This window comes from Schistocerca americana, chromosome X, assembly GCF_021461395.2.
Source record: "Schistocerca americana isolate TAMUIC-IGC-003095 chromosome X, iqSchAmer2.1, whole genome shotgun sequence".
Classification (NCBI taxonomy): Eukaryota; Metazoa; Arthropoda; class Insecta; order Orthoptera; family Acrididae; genus Schistocerca; species Schistocerca americana.
This window is the reverse complement of record NC_060130.1, coordinates 327,485,103-327,509,667: the sequence shown is the minus strand read 5'-3', so window position 1 is coordinate 327,509,667 and position 24,565 is coordinate 327,485,103. Positions and strand designations below refer to the sequence as shown.

Here is a 24,565-nt window from a genome sequence, read left to right as displayed (position 1 = left end):
GATCCCTTCTGAATAATAAGAACTGTCCAAGTCTGCAAAATAGCAATTAGTTGCTGCAATCACCACTTCGTTTGAATAAAATATTTGTCCCGCCTGCCATTTCTTCAAATTTGGGAATTGATGGGTGAATGTATACACAGTATTCTCAGTGAAGCAACCTTCTGGAATCCAAACTGTGATCTGCTAAGTAAACCATTTCCACTTAACTGTGAGACTACTCGGTAGTACATTACATTTTCAAATCTTTTGGATAAAGATGTCAGTAAGCAAACTGGATGATAATTGCCTTGTCACATTTCTTATGAAGAGGTTTAACAATAGCATATTTTAATCTGCCTAGAAAAATTCCCTGCAGTAGTGACACAATGGATATATCACTAAGGATATTACTTCTTAAATTGGAACAACTTTCAAAATTCTGTCTGAAATACCACCAACACCACATGAGCTTTTGTTTCTTAGAATTTTTATAATTATATTAATTTGGTGCAGGATGGTGGTGCTACTTAAAAAAAAAAGGGGGGTGGGGGTTTCAAATGGCTCTGAGCACTATGGGACTTAACATCTGAGGTCATCAGGCCTCTAGAACTTAGAACTGCTTAAACCTAACTAACCTAAGGACATCACACACATCCATGCCTGAGGCAGGATTCGAACCTGCGACCGTAGCGGTCACGCGGTTCCAGACTGAAGTGCCTAGAACCGCACAGCAGATGCTACTTCTAGTTGCTTAAAATTTTGTGGAGTGAAATTTTTAATATATTCTCTTGCTTCTTCAAGTGAACCATTCAATCCTCTTTTTGCTGCTACATTTAGAAAATGGTGTTAAAAGCACCTCAACTTATGAATTATCAGTCAGAAGATTCTCATTTAGTTTAATTGTTATGATATCTTTTACCCTGACAGGCTGTCCTGTCACACGTTTGACAATATCCAATATAGTTTTTATCTTATTATCTGTATTATTTAATTCTGTCTGGACATCCATACTTCTGGACATTTTAATGACATTCCTTAAAATACTACAGTAGTTTTTGTAATATGTTATGAATCGGTGTCCTACTACCTTGCAGCACAAGAGTTGGACAACTGACTACTGAAATTAAACTGAAACCCAAAATAATAACTCTAATTATTTTTTCCTGTCTGTAAAACAATCTAGTCACTGTTCGTCTTGTCTGCCAGGTAGCTCAATAACACATCTAGATTTCTCATAAATAGCTGAAGGTTTCCTTGATGGGACCTGTACACTGTCACAATTATAATAGAAATATTCTCTGCAGTTAATGCAGCAAACGGACAGACCATAGCATCAGCTTGTCACCTTTCCAGCAGGATGAGAAAGAATGGGACAGTTACCATTGTCAACTGCTGTTACATTTCGAAGCATGCACACCTACAGACGAACTCAAAATTCATGTCATTGCCTCCACAAATAGCAGGCACGAGATGAACCAGAAACTCATGAATTTTCTTAGGTTTGTACTATTTTGTCATCTTGTTATAAACAAAAGAGTCTTATTGTCACTTTGTGTCTGAAAAAATTTTACTGTTGGAAGCATGAAAATCCCTCTCACGCCATCAGGGTGGCAGAACTTATACAGTTGTCTAGTAAATGTCATGTCAAGTACAAAAATCCTGCATGTCAGCAATCACACATAGTATGTTTAAAAGTCTAGCAGTTAGACAATTACACACTCAATAAGATTCTCAGGATAACAAGAAATTAATTTTCCCAACAGGAAGTGTCTTGCTGTTAAGGCAATTCTAGCTGGGTGTAAGAAAAGTTTATCACCACCCACATTCTCTCAGGCCCACACAAGGAGAGAGAACATTTGTACTGTGGGCCACAGTTTAGCTGTATGCAACAAGCGAGCATTGCACAAGCCATGGCACCAATGCATTAAAGCTCACACAAAAAACTCTGCTTAAGGGGTAACACCACAACAGAATTTTCAAAAAGTCTTTTTTTAAGAGGCACTGAACCCTCTAAAATATGAAGCAAAAAGTCTAATAATTGAAAACAAATTTGTTCTATGGAATTCAGAGCTACTCCACTAGCACCTCAGTTGACACACAACAGCCTACTTGTGTCAACTCAATACCCCCTGTAGTGTCTGGGTACAGTTAGAAGCATTTGAAAACAATAATACGTTAGCCTGGCTTCAGTATGTGTTGACTTATTTCTTTGTGATCCTATAGTATACAGCTTTGTCTTTCAAGTAAGAATGAGTGATAAGAAAGTGTACGCAGGCAGAAAAGGTAGCATAACATTATATTCAACATGACGTTAAAGCAGTATGTCATCAAAGTGTACAAAGTATACATATGGGGCTGAGAGCAGTTTGGAAGGAGTCAGTACCTCTGCTAAGAAATTGAAAGATAGTGACCAGGATTTTGATGTGAACTGCAGATTGAACTATAGGATTATAAATTTTCTTCCTGTTTTTTCTGTTATTTCTCAACATGTGAAATATAAAATGTGCTGTGCAGACAACACACTGCAAGAATGAAGTCCTTGAGGCTTAGCTTCACAACAATTATTGTTTGTCGAAACCGCCAAGAAGTTGTTATACCAAGTAGTAAACTTATATGGAACTTATACAAAATCAACTGTCAAAAGATTCATGCATTCATGGAATTGTTGCAACCAATATTTCAATTGTTCTATGATCAACGCATTGATATAATTTCGATTGCAACAGCAACAGTATGACAGGCAAGTCCTTGGACAGCAAATTAATCGTACGAGTTTTCTAAAAATAGAATTTTTTCATTTGTTCATATCCATACATTTCAAAACTTCAAACGTGTTTTTCTCCTCAGCACCCAGCAAAACTCCAACACTTTTCAATCTTTTTATTTGAAAAATTTAACCACAACTTTGAAATAGCATTCCAAAGTGAACCACATAGCGGATTTTCAATTAGTTAATTAAAAAAATATTTATTAACAAATGACTGTCCTTTTTTGTGAAAACTGAACGATTTTATTCAAACACTCTCCAGTTGCACAAAAATCAATTCCCCCCCCCCCCCCCCCAAGATTCACACTGGCATCAGTTATAGTGTATGCGACAGATCACCTCAAAGTCAACTTGCCTTGGGAGAATTGCTGCAGTGTCCCCATTTGTAATATTTTCCGACAAAATTTTTTGTAATATACTAACATGCTCAATAACTAACCCCCCCCCCCCCCCTAAAAAAAAAAGTTCAAGGAATCACTTTTTCTAAGGATATTACAGTGGTGTTACCCCTTAAACACCAGTGAGGACTCAAGTAACACACCCTTGATCAATTTTTCAAAAACTGTAATTTCTGTGTTCCTGAAAAAGCAATTTGTATTTTATTGCATGAATTAACAAAAGTTTGATTATAATTGTGTTTATACTTCTTTTTACACAATCTGGATTTTATTTGTGTAGCTGGATATTTATATTACATCTGACAGAAGCAACTGCTATGGCACTTCCCGCTTAAGACATTTCCCTACTTAACAGTGTCTAAATGAGATTTTACTGCATAGGATCATAATCACAATGTCATACATCAATCGACATAGCATCTCTGACAATTTCAGTACCTTCCAAAGCCACCTCTAGTTATGAAGCAGATAATATTTTCAAAACATTAATTTTAACAATAATGGGAAGTTATGAAAAAAGAAATATTAGGAACATACACAACTGTGTAACCAACCTTGGATTCATTTTGTGAATTTACAGTACTTGGAAACTGTGGTATGGCTGGTTTCTTAACCTTTGCTTCCTTTATGACAACATCACTGACTGGCTTTGGCACCATCTCTTCAAGAAGTGGTAAATCTTCTTCCACCTGAAAATGATGATAAAAATTGTCAATTCAGACACCATCTATCAGAAAAAAAACCCTTATCAAAAGGGGATTGGGGGGGGGGGGGGGAGGGGGAGGGGGAGGGGTAGGGGGAGGAGGAGGATGATCTTCTTGGGTTCACTAAATCACTGACATGACTACACCTGCATATAACTATTATGACACACTCATGTTTTCAATCATCTTACGCTAAATCTCGGCTTCCAAGCTTGCAAGTTTTCTTTCTCTTTCGTGAGTGCCCATCGACAACTCAATGTTTCTGCTATTCTGTAATTGGTCTCCTTTGCTCCAAATGATTTACATTCTGTCTCAATTTTCTTGCTTTAGCCACTCCTTTCTGTGGCACCCACAGGCTGAGTGATGGACAGTGTAAATCATTTCTTCTTCTAGAATTATATTTATTCATGTTACAGTAGTTTTTGAACTGTGATTGATTGTTGACAAAAATCTTTGTAAGGGAGTAAACACATTATGAGGCTGTTGTCAGCATGCTCAACTTTTTAAAAAACTATCTACAGGAGGGTTCTAGCATGAAAATCACTCATTTTCCCTATTACATGCATTTGCACAATTTTTGCTCAATGACAAGTTACCCCAGAATAGGATGACATACAGCATCTCTTGTAAGCTCGCTACATGTATTGACAGAAGACACAAAACTATGGAGTCTCATTTACATCTACATCTGATGAGGGTGCTGTCATTGAGGGAACAAACATTATTTCTGGCTGACTGATCACGTGAGACCAGCTAGCCAACCAATTCAAGCCCAAGCGGCCATGACACCTCTCATTCTATGTGAGTCAGTCGATGCTATGCTCTGATCTTCACTGACAGACAGTGATCGTTCAGCAGATAGGACGATATTCGCAGAGTTACAGATAGTGTCAGTGACAATTCTCTTTGATACTGGTATGTCTATTTTCATAAATCAATCCTCACATTTCATTATTGGTGCTCTGTCATTGGACAATGTAAAATAAAAATTATGGGTGTATGGACATCAAGAGAGTCCACTGGGAGGCAAAGTGCAACTTTTGATCAAATATAACCAAATCATAACTTATTTCAATACACATAGTTGTGATCACATTTAAATTGTTTATTTTTAGATGACCAGTTTTGATCTTCTAAGAGATCATCTTCATATCTCACACTTCTGGATGACTGAACTGTTGGCATGGGGCAGGTCCACCTGTGCAGGCATGGAGAACTGCGCTCAGTGCACTAAGAGCAGTGTTGGTGTGGAGCAGGTCCACCTGTACAGGCGTGGAGAACACTGCTGTAAGTGTACTGAGCACTGTTCTCCATACCTGCACAGATGGACCTGCACCATGCCAACGGTTCCTACAGTCATCAAGAAATGTAAGATCTGAAGATGATCTCTTGTACGATCAAAACTAGTCATCTAAAAATAAACAACTTAAATGAGATCACAACTGTGTGTATTGAAATAAGTTATAATATTAACAGATCACTGTATTTCCTGGAACAATTTCCAAAAAAATCAATCGGACACAGCTGTTCCTGGTAGTTACAGACCCACCCATGGAAAGCATTTTTAGACTGGACACATACTCTACATTCTGTGCATTCTATTCAACCTTCAGTGCCATGTGAAATAGTTCAATTGGCACAATTGTTTTAGCCAGAGTAGGGAAGGCTTTGAACTTTCATGCCCATATAGAGTTAAAACCAAAACTTTCAGACAGACCATGGTTCTTTAAAACCCATCAAATTCTACAAGCTTTCAGTAGAAGTTAGGTTACAACAGGCCAGACTGTAACACCAAGAAGTGCTTTTCCCCCCATCTCCTTCAGCCAATAGTCTTCCCTTGGTGGTAGTATGAAAGCCAGATGGCTCCTCTCACTTGTGTGGCGGTTTTAGACTTGTATTTGATGCGCAAGCAGAAGTTGATCCATACCTGTTACCACTTCCCAATGAGCTCTCTCTGGGAGGTCAACTTTTCCCAAAATCGATCTCACAGAAACTAATTTTCAGCTTCTGTTAGATGACGAGTCTAGGAAAATTTTGATGTTGAACATCCAGTTTGGCACCTAGTGGTACAATCGATTACTGTTCAGAGTAGCTAGTGCACTTTCCATATTTCGAAGACTTTTGGAACAAGCATCCCCTACTGTGTAAACTACCTGAATGACATTTTGGCAATGGGGCATACTAACGAAGAACATTTATGTAATTTGCATCTTATTTTCATGGTGCTCGCAAACAAAATGGTTCTTTTCTCAGCTTTTTGTTACATACATCAGCTTCACTCTCAGTAAAGAGGGCGTTCGGCCCATGCATGGGTACATCACAGAAATACACAAAATGCCAGTCCACAAATTAGTACAAGTCTGACAAGTGTTTTTGGGCAATGTTAACTATTATACTCAGTTTATCCCATGGGTGGCTGATGTCACTTACCCAATCAAAGAGTTTTGCCGAAAGTGAGTTGTCTTTCACTGGTCGAACGCTTGCCAAAAGGCATTTCCAACCTTCAAATCGTGCCTTCAATTAACACCCTGTTTAATGACATCCCAGCCTCATTCACTATTAATCCTAGCTACAGATACCTCACTGCATGGCATCAGAGCCATCCTGCTTCATAAGTTTTGCAATGGTACCAAAAAGCCTATTGCATTTGCACCCAAAACATTAAATCAAGCCCATTAATCCCAGATTGAAAAGCAGACATTGGCTAACATTTTTGGTGAGCACAAATTTCATATTTTTTGTATGGTCATAAGTTCCATTTAATTATCATAAGCCATTATTATCCTTGTACAGGCTCAAGGCTTAGTGGACCTTATATCTAGAAAACTATCTGTACAGTATTCACTACTGTCAATCCAACGAACATCAAATGTGAACACTTTGTCTCGACTTCCCATGGGCCCAGCCTCAGACATCAGCAGGCAGGAAACAGTCCGGATGGGAACCCAAATAGAGCAATCCTTCGAAGATTTTTCAATCAATTCTAAAGATGATGCAGCAGCATCCAGGTGTGGCCCACTGCTCCAACTGGTCCTCCAGCATGTTCGCATGGGATGGCCCACCAAGCTGCTAGCTACAATACCACCAGGAATCTGTCGCAATTTCAAATTCATCAGGGTATCCTGCTACTAATGCGAGAAAATGACAACTGTCTGTTGGTGGTGTCGTCATCCCTGCAGCAATGGGTGTTGCAGCTACTCTACTAGTCGCACTGGAGGACCATCCAGATGACAGAGCTAGTGGTGGGATGATGACTTACAAGAATTTTTCATTCACACTTTCAAAATGCAAATGGCTAAAGCTATGGCACCAGTTAAAGCAGATTCAGCACTTAAAACCTTTTTAGCTTCTTACAGGTTGACAACCATACATGGCCATAGCCCGGCATAACTATTCCATGAGCGTACCCATCTATCATTGCTGGATCTTCAATTCCCACCATCTGAGCAAGTCAAAGAGGAATGAATACCACTTCCTGTGGAGGCCCCGATGTGGGCACGCACTTTCAGGAAGTCCCCTGGTTGTATTTAGGGGTATACTGCAGCACAGCAATTACACCAGGTGGTTGTGATAGTGGCTGCACATTCGATACTGTGCAGACACTGCAACCAGCTTGAGATGCTGCAACATCGACATCCCAGAACTGGGCTCTTCAACGGCTCACCTAAGACAATGGACGGCTGGTCCTTCCATCCCACCTACTACAGGGAGTAGCCACACAAATGGATCCACCTCATCCATCAGATAAACTGACAGGGCTGCCATAACAACACTGATGCACACTGCTTCCAACGTTCCCCAGTTTTGGCCTCAGTCATTTATGTCTATGTTCAGCGAGGGTGCTGACAGCGAGGAACACACATTATCTCTGGCCAAGCGATCGTGTGACATCAACTAGGGTGATTTAAGCCCAAGAGGCCATGAACTCTCACTTATTTTCTACGAGTTAACCAATGCTGTATTCTGCTTTTAAGCAACGGTTCCCTAGATCATGAAATTATCATTACACATTACCAGGTAATCAATCAGCTCTTATTGTTATCCAAGTTAACCAAGCCTGTGTGTGAGATTGCTGGAGTGCGGTTACACTTCGGCACATACAGACTGGTATACTTATGTGTACTAACTATTGTGGTGGTTTCCACCACCATCTCTCAGTATCACCACATCTGTTCTACTATCCATTCACTTACCTGTCTTAAGCTTAGCTTGTATGCACGGCGAACTAATTGTGTGAATCCTTTTAATTTTATTGTTGCTCAGGACAACTATTTTATTTTATTGTGACTTTATCGACTTTTGTTCCATGATGCAGTGTACTATGCAAGTGACCTTAGAAAAGTGAGTCACGAAACCATCTGTGAATGAAAATAGGAACAGTACAACGGTCATCAACAGTATTCTGTTCTTTCGAGAACAGTTACTGTCTTCATATATACAGTACAACAATTTTTTGACATTTGCATGTCAAAAATCCGATACTGCTTGGATTTTGTTTTACGTAAATTCAGTGACAGTCTATCTCCAGAGAAACAATTATTAATTATTAAGAAAATATTATTTACATTTTCAATTGTTGAAATTACTCTGCTACATATGATTATAATTTTTCCATTGTCAGCAAAGAGAACTATTTCTTTTTCTTGGATATGTGATGGAAGATCATTTATGTATAACAAGAATAAGATTGGACCCATTCATTATACACTGGTATGAAAAACTTAAGGACAAAAGTAACTTTTGCATGATGTGTTACTTTCAAGTAACACAGCTTGAGGAAACTTGGACCATACACAGAAAGAACTGCTATAGTATGGTGCAGAAGAGAAATATGCACAGAGGTGCATAGAATTACACTTATATACAAAGACAATAATTACACTGAAGTCATGGCAATTTATTATGGTCCCCTGGACATTACAACAGACAGGACATGATTCTTAATAGGGTGTGTGATCACGTTCTGCAGTGTGCTCTCATGCTGGCCACAAGGTTGGTAAGGAGTTCTTGTGGTAGAGCACTACATTCCTCCACCAGCAGGTCTGAAAACTTCTAGGTGGTCATTGCTGCATAAGGATGTGCTGCAACCCGTCTCTTCAATAAATCTCATCTGTGCTTGATGTGATTTAAGTAGGGGGAACAGGCAGGCTAGTTCATTTCAGAAATGTCCCTTCATTCCAAGCACCCCTCCACCTGTGCTGCTTGATTTGATGCAGTCACACACTGTCATGCATAAAAATGACACTGGGTTGGATGCACTCCTGAAAAGATGCACATGGGGAATGAGTACAGAGTCAAAATAACACTGAACCCATGAGTGTACTGTGTTCAAAGATTTGAAGTTGGTATGCCCATGCAACATTATGCCTCTCCGCATCGTAACAACTGGATCACCAAAACGATCATGTTTGACAATGTTTCTGGGTACTGCTGATGTGCAGGTATCAAAAGAACACAAAATACAGCAGAACAACCCCAAGCAGTCCCATGCATGAGATTGCATGCCTTGCAATCATGTTAAATGTTACTGAAATTGCAACCATTGAACAACATGGATTCCTTCTTGACTGTTGCAAACTGTAATGCATCGTATGCTGCTGTAGTTGACTATGGTCAACCACCTCCTCTCCTTTGGAGAGCAGTGCCCTGATGTGTAACGCTAACCATCCGTGCGAAACAATGCTATGAACAATACCAAACTCCTGGGCTACATTGTCATACTTTGCCTTTCTTACAGTTTCCAGACAATTCTTCCCCACCTGAAGTCGTGCCTCTGGGCCATGTTGTGGTGAAGACTACCACCACAGTGCAACATAACTGCTTGCTGATCGACACATCAGCTTTTCCTTATTCCTTTAACTATCTCATGTTGTTGACATTATAGCCACACTGACCTCACACCATGTCACGTCCATTTTACAGTGCACTGAATGGGAGACCAAAAGAGAGTAGTTAATGTGTTATGTTACATTACTTATCTTATGCTAAAGCTTTGCGGAACAGTATGTATTCCTGAAGTACACCTGTAGTGATCAATCCTCACTCTAAAGATGCTGTTTATTGTGTATACTCGCATAGTTTCTTAATGAAACATCTGCCTCCATTTAATTGGACAGAATGAAAACCAGTTATCGGCAAGATCTCTGATACCATACTGTTTGAGCTGCTCTATGAGAATATCGTGAACTGTACAACCAAACGGTTTCGACAAGCCTTAAAAGATACGACTTAGGAATATTTTGTCACTTAAAGTTTGTATAATCTAATTTGTGAATTGAAAAACAGCATGTTCACTGGGGAGACTCTTCTGAAAACCAAACTGAAGCTAAGTTCTTATTTAGAGAGAGGTGTGTTATGGTTTTTGCATACATAATTTTTTCTATACCTTTGAGGAGAAGATAAGTAGTGAGCCTGGTTGGTCTTAGTACTTTTCTTGTGAAGGAATGTGATAATCGTTTCTTTCAGTTTTTGTAGTGATATCCCTTGTGATAGTGATGAGATGCTTATGTGACTGAATACCTTGAATATATGGGAAGAACAGAATTTTAGTACTTTATGTATATAGTGTCGATTCTGTGACAGTTTTTGGTTTTGAGGGAGTTAATTACATTCTTAATTTCTTTGGCAGGATATGGTGTAATTGTAATTTGATGTTTTGAGTGAGAAATTAATTTTTTCACATATTCTATTGCTTTATCCCTTGAGTTGGGTTGTCCATGCTAATCTTCTGAGCTACTTCAAGGAAGTGATTATTTAATATGTTGGCTACCTGACAGCTATCATTTACTAATTGCATATTTTCTCTAATGATAAGTCCTCACATTCCATATTTGATTTCCCAGTTTCTCCTTGTACTATTGTCTACATAGATTTAATTACATTATCCGAAGTACTGATGTAAGACATTCTAGAGACACTTTGTTAATCACTTTCCCTAAAACAGCACAGTACTTCTTATAATATGTAGTCAGTTCTTTATTTGTCCTAATCATTTCAAATGATGTCCTTTTCCTTGCACACGACGTTTTGATTCCTTTGTCTTATTAGTAGCATTCTTTATGGTTTTCTTGGGTAAGCAGCTGTTACAGACTGATAGAAAACCATCTATGAACACATTAATAGGGTGTACAAGCAAGCACAGAAAAAATTCCTGCAATTTTCCCAGTTAAAAATACTCTTTTTCCGTGTTAAATTACATATTTCCCTTGAAGTTGTAAAACTTGTCAGTTCTTTGAATGGCAAAGGTTTTATACATTGGCGTAAAACTTCCCAGAACTTTAAAAAACAAAAACCAGCAAAATATAAAGTATTTTGGAAAGATCTCTGATACGCAGCAACATGTACACTGTATTACTACATCACAGAAGTATAAATATGAATTCCTCCAAATACAGCACAGCAGCTTCCGAAGCACTGAAATTGCAATGTGCTTTTGTCACCCAGTTATAGCCCATGTCACGTGATCTAGCCAGCCAATGACAGCAGATATTCAGAGCATAGGACACACGATGTAGTCAGCCAATAGCAACATAAAAGTTAAGTAGCGTGAACAATCAAATGGGAAAGTTAAGGATTTAAATTAATATACATACTGTGTAGGTACAATAAAAGCAAAGCTTTCACATAATATATTGGTCTTTTTCAGTGTGTGTTACCCTTTAAGATAGATCAAATACAAATGTGCCACTAAAATTTTAAATACTGGCATAAATGACTGGTCTTCTCAGTCTGGCACTTTCCTACATGGCTGGGCCTCAAAGTGTTAAGTTTTGAATGAGAGTCAAATGCTCTGTGATTTACGAAAACCTTCACACACTTTCATGCCACATAATACATCTTGCACAAAAGGAAACTTACTATGAAAGTAATGCTTCTCAAATCACCATCTGCAATATTTACCTGGAACCTGTTAAATGCCCCGCACACAAATGATGGACTGCAGCAATCCGAAAAATGTGATATTGCCTGTAATCTGTCACTTCCCCTGACATCTTACACACAAGTGATTTGCCAAGCAATTTCAGTCACTATTATGAACATCACTGTGTTGAGAAGTTCCGCTATGGAAAATGAACTGCTGAGTTTTGCAGCAGTTGCAGCTAACTTCCATATCCTCATGAATACTTGTAAAACATAAATTTAAAACACCAGTAAATGAGAATTAGAATTTATTACACTTGTTTTGAAACATTTTTCTTGGGAACTGTGGGTTACTTTACAGACTATATTACGTTCTTTACTGATGCAAAATGGGTCGTGTACACCTTTTTAGTGTTCCAACATAGTTCGTTTTACGTTTCTTAGTCCTCAATTCTCTTATATGAGGGTTGGAACTTCAATAGTAGCAACTATTTATTCACAACCGATACAAAAGAGTTACATGTTTGCACCTGTTACTGCCCTTCAAAATAGTCACCAACGTTGTGTAGAACTGGCTGCCAGCAATGTGGAAGGCATAGTATACCGTTAGCAGAGCCTGTTCTGTTGATGGTGCGAATGGAGCGGTCTACTGCCTGTCGAATCTCTGGAACAGTTCTGAAGCGAATGCCCTGAAGTGGTTCCTTCATCTTCGGAATCAAATCAAAATCACCCTCACCTGCGACCAGCTTTGTGAAAGAAGCGTTGACTCTTTCTGCGCAACCCATCCATCATTTTGCATCACAATGGGCGGGTGCATACAGCACAAACTTTGGCTGCTCTGTTCGGTCGATGGCCCTGGGAAGTACTGTACCATCCACCATACTCCCCAGACTTAAGTCCTTGTGACTTTGATTTGATTCCAAGGATGAAAGAACCACTTTTCTGCATTTGCTTCAGAACTGTTTCAGAGATTCGACAGGCAGTAGACCGCTCCATTTGCACCATCAACAGAACTGGCTCTGCTAATGGTATACTACGCCTTCCACATAGCTGGCAATGGGTTCTACACAATGCTGGAGACTTCTTTGAAGGACAGTAACAGGAGCAAACATGTAACTCTTCTGTATCGATTGTGAACAAATAGTTCCCACTATTTAAGTTCCAACCCTCGTAATTTAACTACCATTACTCCTCAACTCCTTTTTATTCATTAGTCTTACAATTTAACTGCAAGTATTTACATAGTTTACTCTATGTGTCTATAGAGATATTGCCAACAGCAGAACTACTGATTACCGAAACTCTTTTATAAATTGTGTCAGGTAGAGTTACATTGTATGAAATGAGATAGGATTTGAGTATAACTATAACAGATTTCCCTGAACATTTAGATTAAAAATCCTGTTAACTTTACAGTAGGTATGTATGTCATTCTGTTTAGAAGTTAAAAATTTTAATAACGCATATAATTATTTCATAAATAACTCAAAATCATGAAGAGGAAGTCCACTGCATCATGACTATGAATTTCCTATCAATTCTTCTTCTATAGCACAAGCTTCAACATGCAAATCACTGAAAAATCAGAAAGTGTAGTTTGTATTACTTCTTGATATAAAGGACAACTGCAGCTTTCACTACACCTCTCAAGAGTAGTTTGTGGTCTCTGGGTAACTTTAAATTCTAACGCAAATTTCTTACTCAATGTGGGCAAAGGAATGAATTGCATGCAATCCATCAGACTGATTGGGATTTTCATGCGGACAGTGGTCGGCAATTGATTACTGTGGTTTGCCCACACATATGATCTACGAAGTGACTGATCATCTATGAGACAGATTGCTATGATCCATCACTCGTGTATGGAGCTGTTTAGAAATGTAAACAGTCATGCTCATCGAAAGCAGTTTATTGTCATGAAGTGTTGCATAGTCTTCATCCTAAAGCCTTTGACACATTTTACTATTGGCAGATGCCTGTGTGTGCACTGTGTTTTGTTGTTGTAAATGGTGCATTTCCTTAGCAACTAAAGTTTTATTTTAGTGTTATTCTCATGTTTATGTTTTATTCTGGGCTAAAGTAATATTCTCTGTTACAGTATCAGTTCTTACCAGTCAAAATTACGAGAATTAAATGAAAACGAAATCAACAAAAAATTCCTGGAAATCTAAAAAATTTCCAGTTTTTTCCCAGATGAAAAAATACTCAGATTTTTCCCAGATTTCCTGGTTATCCCGGGGCATATATACTCGGATCAAATTTGGAATTAACACTGTCAGATTAAACACATCCTTCTGGACACATTCCTTTAAGCTTTCTGTTGTCTGTTAATTATTGTAACAGTTTTTTAGGATACCACTGCATTTTAACCACATAATAAACATTTATATCACCGATTAATATGGCCTTGTTTCATGACTTGAGGAAATGTCCTCTCAATAAAAGTTTTAGGGGGATGTCTTTTGGTCAGCATAATATAAAGCATTAGTTCAGCACCAGGTACCATGCACCTTAGACAGTACCAGTTCCACGCCTGATTACTGGGTAAATTGATATTACAGTCACATCTTTCTACAGCAGGTGAAAGGTGGACCTTAGTTCACTGTTTTAGTAATAATGTATAAATATTTGACTGATGACTTTAGATGGGAATATCCTGTTTCAATATTGGAGCAATTACCATCTTCGTGCTCCTGTCGAAAATCCCACTCCCAAACTGGAAGAGCGTGTTCTGAGCTTCACTTTCGCTCATTTGATTATGTGCATTAGGCCCCTAAAACTTGAAACATTGTGAGGTTGTGCACAAACGGTCTGTACTTGAACAATAGTAATTCCATTTGCCTACCCACTGATTGCAGATGCATATTCTTTGCTTCACAAAGTGACAGGTTGATTCATTATAGTTCTTGAGGTATTTGGAACAGATCTCTCAGCTATTTGGTAAATTTTGTTAGTGATAAGTTTCATCATATTCTTGGTGTTGTTTTAATGTTTAAACATAGCCATTTGGCTGAAGAGTATCATGTTGATCCTACTGAGAACAAATTTTGGTAGCCTCCTTTCAGCAGCTACTCAATCTGGTAACTGGAACCAGACTGGGAAATCATCAGTGGGGTGTAGATCAACACCCAGTACCCATTTAGTGGGGAGTCTCCAGTTTCAACAGCTGAGATACAGAGACTGAATTCTAATTTCTCAGTGTTGTTTTAACATAAAAAAATAATCCAGTTGATTTTGTATCCTGATTGATTACTGCACATGAGACGTGCATCTACTTTACACCAGGAGCCGCACACCAGTCAAACTAATGCTTGGAAAACTTGCGGCCAATGTTTTCTGGGACCCAAAGAGAATTATTTGTATTTATTACCTTGTGCAGCATAAAACTAAGAGTACAATCGCCAAAATGTACACTATCTCCTGCATCAACTGAATAAATTGATGAATAAATAAATAAATAAGCAGCAGCCTGGATTGCAAAAGGGGGAAATCATCTTATCAGGGCAATGCATTTGCCCATAAAGTTACTTAGGCAATAGAAAAACTATGGACTCCAGCTTATTTAGCAGATCTGGTACCCTCCGAATTTTCTGTTCTCCCCCCCCCCCCCCACACACACACACAAAAAAAAAAAAATAATTAAAAATAAATAAAAAAAAATTACGGCTGAAATAATTTCAAGTCAAGTAAATAAGTTAGGTCAAATGTACACAGATATGTTGCAGACTTTCCACAATTATCGAGAATACACTCTTGTAACTCAAAAAGTGATGGAAAAATGGTACCTACCTAAAAAAGTACTGGCTATCTAGACATATAAGTATTTCACAGTCTAGGTATGAACTTTTCACCTTAGTTAAGCAAGTCTTCTGGTCCAGACCAATTATGTTCCTTTCAGAGTATGCTGATGCAATAGCTCCACACTTAACAATCATATACAACTGCTCGCTCAGCAAAAGATCTGTACCAAAAGACTGGAAAGTTGCACAGGTCACACTAATATTCAAGAAAGGTGGTAGGAGTAAGCCATTAAATTACTGACCCTAATCATTAACATCAATATGCAGCAGGTTTTTGGAAAATATAATGTGTTCGAACATTATAAATTACCTCAAGAGAATAGTATAGTGATACACAGTCAACACAGATTTAGAAAACGTTGCTCTTTGAAACACAACTAGCTCTTTACACACACAAAGTGTTGAGACTGATGACAGGGGATTTCAAATTGATTCCACATTTCTAGATTTCCAGAAGGTTTTTGACAGTGTACCTCACAAGCAGCTTGTAGTCAATTTGCATGCTTATGGAATGTCATCTCAGTTATGTGACTGGATTTGCGATTTCCTGTCAGACAGGTCATAGTTCATAGTAATCGACAGAAATTCACTGGGTGGAACAGAAGTGATTTCTGGCATTCCCCAAGGTAGTGTTATTGGCCTTCCGCTGTTCCTTATCAGTCTAAATGATTTTTGAGACAATCTGAGCACCCATCTCAGGTTGTTTGCACATGATGTTGTCATTTATCATGTAGTAAAGTCATCAGAAGATCAAAACAAATTGCAAAACAACGCAGAAAATATATCTGTATGGTGCGAAAATTGGCAATTGACCTTAAATAATGAAAAGTGTGAGGTCATCCACAAATTCTAAAAGGAATCCGTTAAACTGCAATTACATGATAAATCGGTCAAATTTAAAGGCCATAAATTCGACTAAATACCTACGAATTACAGTTATGAACAACCTGGATTGGAAAAAACACATAGAAAATGTTGTGGGGAAGGCTAACCAAAGACTGCATTTTACTGATAGAACACTTGGAAAATGTAACAGATCTACTAAAGAGACTGCCTAATATTACACTTGTCCATCCTCTTTTGGGGTTCTGCTGCATGGTCTGGGATCCTTACCCGACAGAATGAACAGAGTACATTGAGAAAGCTCAAAGAAGAGCAGCATGTTTTGTATTATCGCAAAACAGAGGAGAGAGTGTCACTGACATGATACAGGATTTAGAGTGGACATCATTAAAAGAAAGGCGTTTTCGTTGCGGCGGAACTTTCTCACGAAATTTCAATCACCAACTTTCCCCTCCAAATGTGAAAATATGTTGTTGACTTCGAATCACATAGGGAGAAATGATCATCACAATAAAATAAGGGAAATCAGAGCTCACATGGAAAGAGGTAGGTGTTCATTTTTTTCAATGTGTTGTTAAAGATTGGAACAATAGAGAGCTATTACGAAGGTGGTTTGATGAACCCTTTGCTGGCCACTTAAATGTGATCTGCAGAGTAGCCATGTTGATGTAGATGTAGTTTTTAATTACAGTTGTAAGTTTCAAATTCATGTTCTTTTTTGGGGTTAAATGCCCTCTAAATGATCAAAACAATGGAAGCATCACGCTATACTTGAGAAAAGGTTTACTACAGCCAAAAATGCTCCCTTTGAATATGTGTCATTGGTCTTTGCTATGTGGCCTTCAACAAGAGGGAATAAACTGCAAAGAATTTTATTCCCTTTCTGTACAGTACTAAAAATAGTAGCACTGTAAACTTTAAACTCACCTCTTTCTCAGTCTTTTTTTGGATCTGCTGAATTGCCCTAGCATGCTTAGCCATTGCACGTAGTTCTTTTGGGTATGGAGTTGGGGCTCGCATCAGGCGACCTGGTTCTTCAGCAACTGCATCTGCTGCAAAGCTTATATGTTGTTTTGTCCGCCTTGTTTTGGTATCTGGTCGTTTGGTTATTTCCTGTATTCTTACTCTTTCCATCTCTGAAATATAATAATGTGGATAGATAACAACATAAAATGACAAAGGGAGACAAGTACATACTTATGAGTGATATTTTCCATCAAACCACTTGCTTATGCCACACCACACAAAACCAAAACTCTATTCCAAAAGCACTTCATCTTTTAACTGAATTTCCAGCAATACTGCATAATATTTATTTAAATACTAGAAAAAGGTTCTCTTAATATCAGTGGGTATTTGTATGTTGTCTATTGATGAACATCCATTTACAATTTACATCCATTTCGAAATGATTGTGCATTATTTTATGATGCAAAGGACAATCATAGCTTTGCCAACAGACTACTTTGTTTGTTGTAAATGACAGAATAAGCAGATTCATGATCATTACAGTATTGTACTTTTCTTACTGCAGTTGTTCATAGAAAAAAGTGAAACCGAGATGTCATTCTCTATCTGCCCCAAAAAAAGAGAGAGAGGGAAAGAAAGGAAATACACACACACACACACACACACAAAATTACACAAGGGTAGACATAAAAACAATGTCTGGACGATGTTTTATGAAAGAAATGCTTTCTGCTTCAGTTGGCAGCTACCCTTATTCAGTTGTGAGGATTTATATTGTTGTCACTCATGCTTATGTCCTCCATAATGTCATTCATATCTAGATGCACTCTCTTCTTTCTAAATATCATTCATCTTATGCAAAGTCTTTGAAACAATATATGATTGTGGAATTTTTTAAACATTAACATGTTGGCCATGGCATTTACTGATGGTTTCCTTGAATCAATGTACTCACAACATAGGACTGTGCCCCCTCAATGCAGCAACTAGTATCTTCCAATTCAATTGCAGTGGACTGTACAGTTTTACGGAGAATATTTGAAACCAGGATTTCATGGAAAGCAGAAGGTCCAAATTAGAATATTTCGTGTGTTTATGATATTACAATTTAGTGAACTATCAATTTCTGAGTGAGAGATGGGTACACTGAATCTGTACACTCCACATTCATCAAGCACAGTAACACAAATAATGTATGATATTTTACTGTTATAATTCCACTGCAAACTCCAATTGAAAAACTCTCCTTATCACCACTGCCACTGAAGGAATTCTATGGAACTAGCGAAAGAGAGGGGTGGGGTACGAAAGATCTTGAAGGAATTGTACGGGAATGAGGAGTGGGGGGGGGGGGGGGGGGGGGGGGGGGTTGTCATCATCCATACATTACAAATACAAAATGAAATGATCTATGTCAAATACATTCTAAAATAAAATAAAAACAATTACATACTGTATATGAAGTCAAAACTCACCTGAAATGTGATATTTCTGGGAGCTCTGTGGTAACATAAAATTCACACAAACCATTTGATTAGTCTCTCTGTCCATTTCTTGTTGCAAAGTGGGCAGAGGCATGCTCTGGTTGTCTGATAGCCACAGAGCATTAAGTTGTGTGAGATTCAGAATTGAAACAGGTAAATTTTTCAGACGATTTTTACTCAAATTCAATACACACAATTTTGACAGGTGTCCAATTTCAGCAGGGATGTGATGGAGTTTATTTCCACACACACTTAATATGGACAGGCTGGAACAGCTTCCAATTTCTAAAATTAAAAAAGTTTAACTATTTCAGCACAGTATTCACACACCAAACACATGTTACAAGAAAACAACTACTCCACAAGAATTACCAAAACATATTTTTCAATCCATTAGGTATCTTACTAGTTTCCTCCAAATTCATGAATAGTGTGTCACTTAGGAAAACCAGTTTCCCTTATGCAAATAATCATAATGTCTGTAAAAAAAAAAAAAAGTGTTTATCTCATTATTGAACAATGTGTTCATTATTTCTTGTAATGCAAATGGATATCCAAAGGAATCAGTCTGACAATGCACAAATGCATCAAACAGTTCTGGTGGAGGAGCTCTTGGAATGAGAGGGTATTCAGTAAATGGACAGGACTGCCCATTCCCCCAACTTAAACCACATCAAGCACATGTGGGATGCAAAAGTTGGGTAGACATATTGCAGTATCCCTATGCACCTGCCAATTGCAGTGGCGGAGGATTGTAATGCCCTAACACACGAACTCCTTATCAACTTTGTGAGCAGCATGGGAGCAGGTTGCAGAGCATGTATTGCTGTCCGTGGTGATCACACACCATATTAAGAACCATGTCCAACCCTTTGTAATTGTCCAGAGAACTTTCATATATGACCATGACTTCAGTGTAATTATTGTCTTTGAACAAAAATATCAATTCTGTTTGTATCACTATGTCCTCCTTTCAGTTAGCTTCTGTGCTATGCTGTAGCAGTATGGTCCAAGTTTCATAGCTATGTTACTTGTCAGTGACACATCAAGCGAAAGTTACTTTCATTCATAAGTTTTATACAAATGTGCCAGAAACATTATAAATAATGGCATAAATGGCTTGGTTTTCTGGACCCAATTTTTTTTTTTTTTTTTTTTTACGTGACTGGACCTCAAAGTGCTACTTGTATCTGTACCACTGAGAAGCTACTGTACCATACACAGTAAACATGCGACAATAATCATTTGACCACAATTTTGCTTCCTAAACTAACTAACAAAAAGTAGTGTATTGTTCTGTAGCCTTTATTTTTAACAGGTTCCCAAGAGAAAAGGAAAATGTAAATGGCAAAAAATGTGCACTGTCTCTTATCAAAATCTCTCCTGTTGCACTTTTTTTTCTTTTGTTTTAGAGCTCAAACACAAACTGAGGTCATAAGCACCCAGGTCATAGCTTTAGAACACCAATATGTAAATAAAAATAAAAGTGACTATACAGTAAGCCCAATCAACGGAAGAAAAGAGAACTAAAAACAAGTACTTCCCCTTGGAGAAAGGTCCACAAAATATGCCATAGAGACAGTGGAGACCCCTATCTAAAGATTAAATGCCCTTCATCATATAGCTGCGACGTGACTGACGGCTTGAGCATCGTTTTCTAAAATGGCCGATTACTACAGTCTGCACTCAATGAAACTGCATGTCCATCTAACATATTAAAATGGATGATTAGTGCTTCACTAAACATCTGAATAAATTCTTAACATTTTTCATATATCATAAAATATTCACTGTATACTATAAAAACAGAACAGACTGTACTTGTTATAATATTCTCACAGTCATGAAATGAATTCTGTAGCCTTGGACTATGTGTCCACGGGACAGCAGAAAAAATGGAGGCTTACTTGAACAGATTTTATAACTACATAAAACACAATGATTTTACACATAAACTTTAGTGTTTTGGAAGAGGAAGACTCACAGGGAGAATTCACATTCAATTACAGATACAGCTTCATGAAAAAGTGGTGTGAGGAGTGAAACAGGGAGTAGTTGAGACATTAATTTTCATTAATTAGCATTAAATAAGTTTTACTTAAATTCCTTCACAACATTACCTGGTGGAAGTTCTTGTAAAATGTTATCATCTACATTCAGAATGTGAAGCTTCCTCAGAAGTCCAATTGAAGCTGGAAGCATTGTTAAGTCATTTTGACTCACAATCAGCTCTTCCAAACTGGATAATTTGCCCATGTTGTTTGGCAATCCTACAAGTTCATTGTCATCTAATTTGAGGGTGACTAAAGCCTTCAAATTCCCAAGGGTTTCAGGGACAGTCTAAAAATTAAGGTTCATGTAAGAGTTGTGTTAATGAAAAAAGGTAAAAACACAGTTCACATATAGCACAATTTGAATAGGTAATCTCAAACAATAAATTCACTGACATTTTACCTCAGTGTAACCATTTACGACTATAAATTGTTATTATCACACAGTGTATACAAAACAAGACAACACTATAGGATATATCTCTAACTCCTAGTTTAGTAATTCAGTCAATGACATTTAATAAAATATTTGAGCATGTTGTATGGAAACATGTGGTAGTATTGAAGACATGTCACTGTAACCGCAAATGATGTAACAAAATATGACAAAGTATGAATGCACATTTGATTATTTAGTTCTTTGTTATTGTCTATCCACTGCAATATTACCGTTAAAAGATATGTGCATTCATTATAGTTTTGTGCTGCTGTTCTGTGTAACAAAAAGTGGTGCTAAATAAATAGTTATTTTACCCAGAACCACAACTGTTGACACAAATTAGAGATGAGTATTTAAAAATCACAAACATTATTCAAATTTACTGTATCAATTTAAGGCTGTGATCTTTCTGGTGGGAAAATGTGAAAAATATGGTTTTTAGAAGCGGAACCTCAATTTGTTATCACAAATACAAGAAACGATATGACAGAACATCACTGCATTTCATGACCACTAGATAGCAGAGTTGCTGAGCTAATTTCGGAAGGAAGGAAGATTAGGGTACAATGGCCCATCGACACTGAGTCATTAGGGATGCCCAATTTCTGATTCCATATCATCTTTGTCTGCTTTCTCATACACAAACCTAAAACCCCGACTCCTCAGAATTTGAGGAATCAGTCATATAAAGTAAAATAATTTCTAACTGAGGTAGAACAAGGAGACAAAAACCATCTGCATTGCTTACAGAGAAGTGCTCTTTTGTTAGAACACAATTAAGCAATGATTTTTTTAAGAACTGTACTCCTTCAACAACTACCAACCAATGAACATTCTATCCTAGCAGCTAATCAAGATGTAAGTCTAGATGCAATGGTTTCTATAGCTAACAAAGTCTCTTATGAGAACACGACACTCAGTCAGTTTATATATAGTACCAAAACTGTTTCACCACTATCTCAAGATCACAGGTTTTCTCGTCGATACAATTATAAATTCAAGCAGAGTATGAAGAAACGCACACCACCATGCTCATTTGTTTCTTGACCGTCTGCTAGGGCCCACATGGAGACCTAAAATGCTTTCCACTTGACATGGTATAGAGTCAGGAGGCTAAATTGTCCCGTTGTTTATTCATAATTGACACAAAAAATCTTCAATTTTTAGGTGATTCCAGAACTGGATGTTTCCATACTGCCAAAAACAGTACTAGATCGCAAAAAAATTCCGAAACAGCAACACTAAGCTGCAAATGGTTATGTAATACACATGCCCAGATGGTGAACAAGTACCGAGTCTGAAAACAGACCTTCAAAGAAGATTTCCATGGCCATTTCTTCTTGCAGATGTTTATCAGCCAATCACTGGTGTTGAGTTTTTGAGCTAATATGCTCTGTTGCTTGATAAAGCCCAAAAAGTTGCTTGACCAACGAGCTCTAATCGCTAGCACAGGCTTTGCGGAAGTACCTACTGGCAGTTTAGTGATTCTGATTGGTGCACAGCACAAATATCAGGAGTCTGCTAAAGATATGTCTTAACCTTCTCATAGAGAAACCTAATTACTGTTTCCTGAAGTTAATGTTCAAAACATGATCACAATTACCGGACCTCCTGTGCATGCACAAGCCAGATGCTTATAACCAACAAAAATTAGTTCAAGCAGAATTAGGATTTCTAGAGTTGATCAACCTTGGAATATCTTGTCTTTCTAAAAGACCAAATCTAGTCCTCTCAAACTTGTTTCAAAGAAAGATGGAACTTTGTGTCACTGTGGAAATTATCAAGTTTTAAATGCTGTCATGGTGACAGGCTAATCCCAATACCTCTTTTACAAGATTTCAACTGTCATCTCTCCAACAGAAATATATTCTCTTAAACTGACCTTATTCAAGCTTACCACCACATTACTGTTGCATCAGAAAATGTGATTAAACCAACTGTGATTACACCACTGGGACTTCCAAATTTTTGAAAATGCCATTTGGTCTAAACAATGCAGCACAACATTCCCCATCATAGCATTTTGCATTATTTGCCTTATGTGTATTCCTACTTCAATGATATTCTAGTGGCTTCAGCATCAGAGGAAGAACTTTTAACAAATATGCAACAGCTTTTCGAGTGGCTGGGTGAATATCACTTAAATTTAACACATGATAATGCACTTTTGGCAAGAAAGAGATATCATTCTTGGGTTATCATGTGTCACACCAACGACTTTCACATTTATAATATTTAGTACTCCGACCAGCAGACATTGAGATGTATACAGAAGAGCTGGTGTGGTTATTGCAGTGGAATAGTACAGAATGCTCTCACGGACAGTGTGTGGACAGAGCCACTGACCTAGATGTTTACATGCCAGGGACAACACACATAGCCCGGCAGTTCTAATGCTAATTTGAATGGCCACGGACCGTGCCTTCGCCCCATGCAGTGGTCTGTTTCCGTGTGGTCAGATGTAAGTCTCTTGCCCCGGTCGTGTGTTGTGTTTCCCTTCGTGCTTGTTCTGCACATGGTGTTCAGAGTCTCTGCTCTCCTGTAGATTGACCTGCACATCGACATTTGTTGCCTCTTATAGGGTTCAGCTATCCGGGCTTGTAATCAACCCAGACCCGGTGTTTTTGCAATGCTAGCAGTAATAGTTTTACCTCCAAAAGCTGGAGCAGATGCAGGAACTGCCCAAACATAATGCACAATTACTTGATATCCATGCCATGTTGTCCCATGACCCCATTCACCGACTTCAATGGAAAGGTGAGAGAATTACATGCACCCATTCTTGCTGTACTGCCAGGTAAGACGTATCATCTGTCCAGTTGATAAGGCTGCCTTGTTATTGTCCAGCAGTTGGGGATTATAGGAGGTTGTACAGAATCTGAAGCCCTTAACTGACCCGGAAGAACTTAACTTTGGTGACCTCTGTTCGTTGCTCACGCAGTATTTTGGTCATCAAACACACATGTTGGTGGCACATTTACAGTTTAACCAACACCACAAGTGCCCCGGGCAGTCATATGTGGTGTGGGTTGCTGACCCACAAGTTCTCACACTACTGTTGGTTTAAGTGGCCCCAGTGTGCTACCTCGTATGTGGACTCACTAATTAGGAATACAATCATATGGTTAACACCTGACCCGGAGGTACAAACTATGGCATTGACTTTGTCCTACCCTTCTTTAGCCAATGTTGCTAAGATTGCTGGATCATTTGATATTATAGCAGTGGCAAAGGAAAAACTTTCTGACAATTGGCAGGTGGCAAAGTTAGA

The 24,565-nt window shown here is 38.1% G+C and overlaps 1 protein-coding gene across 3 annotated transcripts in view; it reads right to left on the bottom strand.

Annotated features, from left to right (window-relative positions):
* Positions 1-24,565, bottom strand: part of LOC124555814 (protein lap1) — a 150,956-nt gene that overhangs the window by 33,757 nt on the left and 92,634 nt on the right. For all 3 annotated transcript variants that reach the window (XM_047129881.1, XM_047129882.1, XM_047129883.1), the window contains 4 exons: positions 20,925-21,144; positions 18,796-19,089; positions 17,279-17,487; positions 3,699-3,833 (listed from right to left, as the gene is read on the bottom strand). In XM_047129881.1, the coding sequence (XP_046985837.1) occupies positions 3,699-3,833; positions 17,279-17,487; positions 18,796-19,089; positions 20,925-21,144 (858 nt within the window). The remainder of the gene's footprint in view (positions 1-3,698; positions 3,834-17,278; positions 17,488-18,795; positions 19,090-20,924; positions 21,145-24,565) is intronic.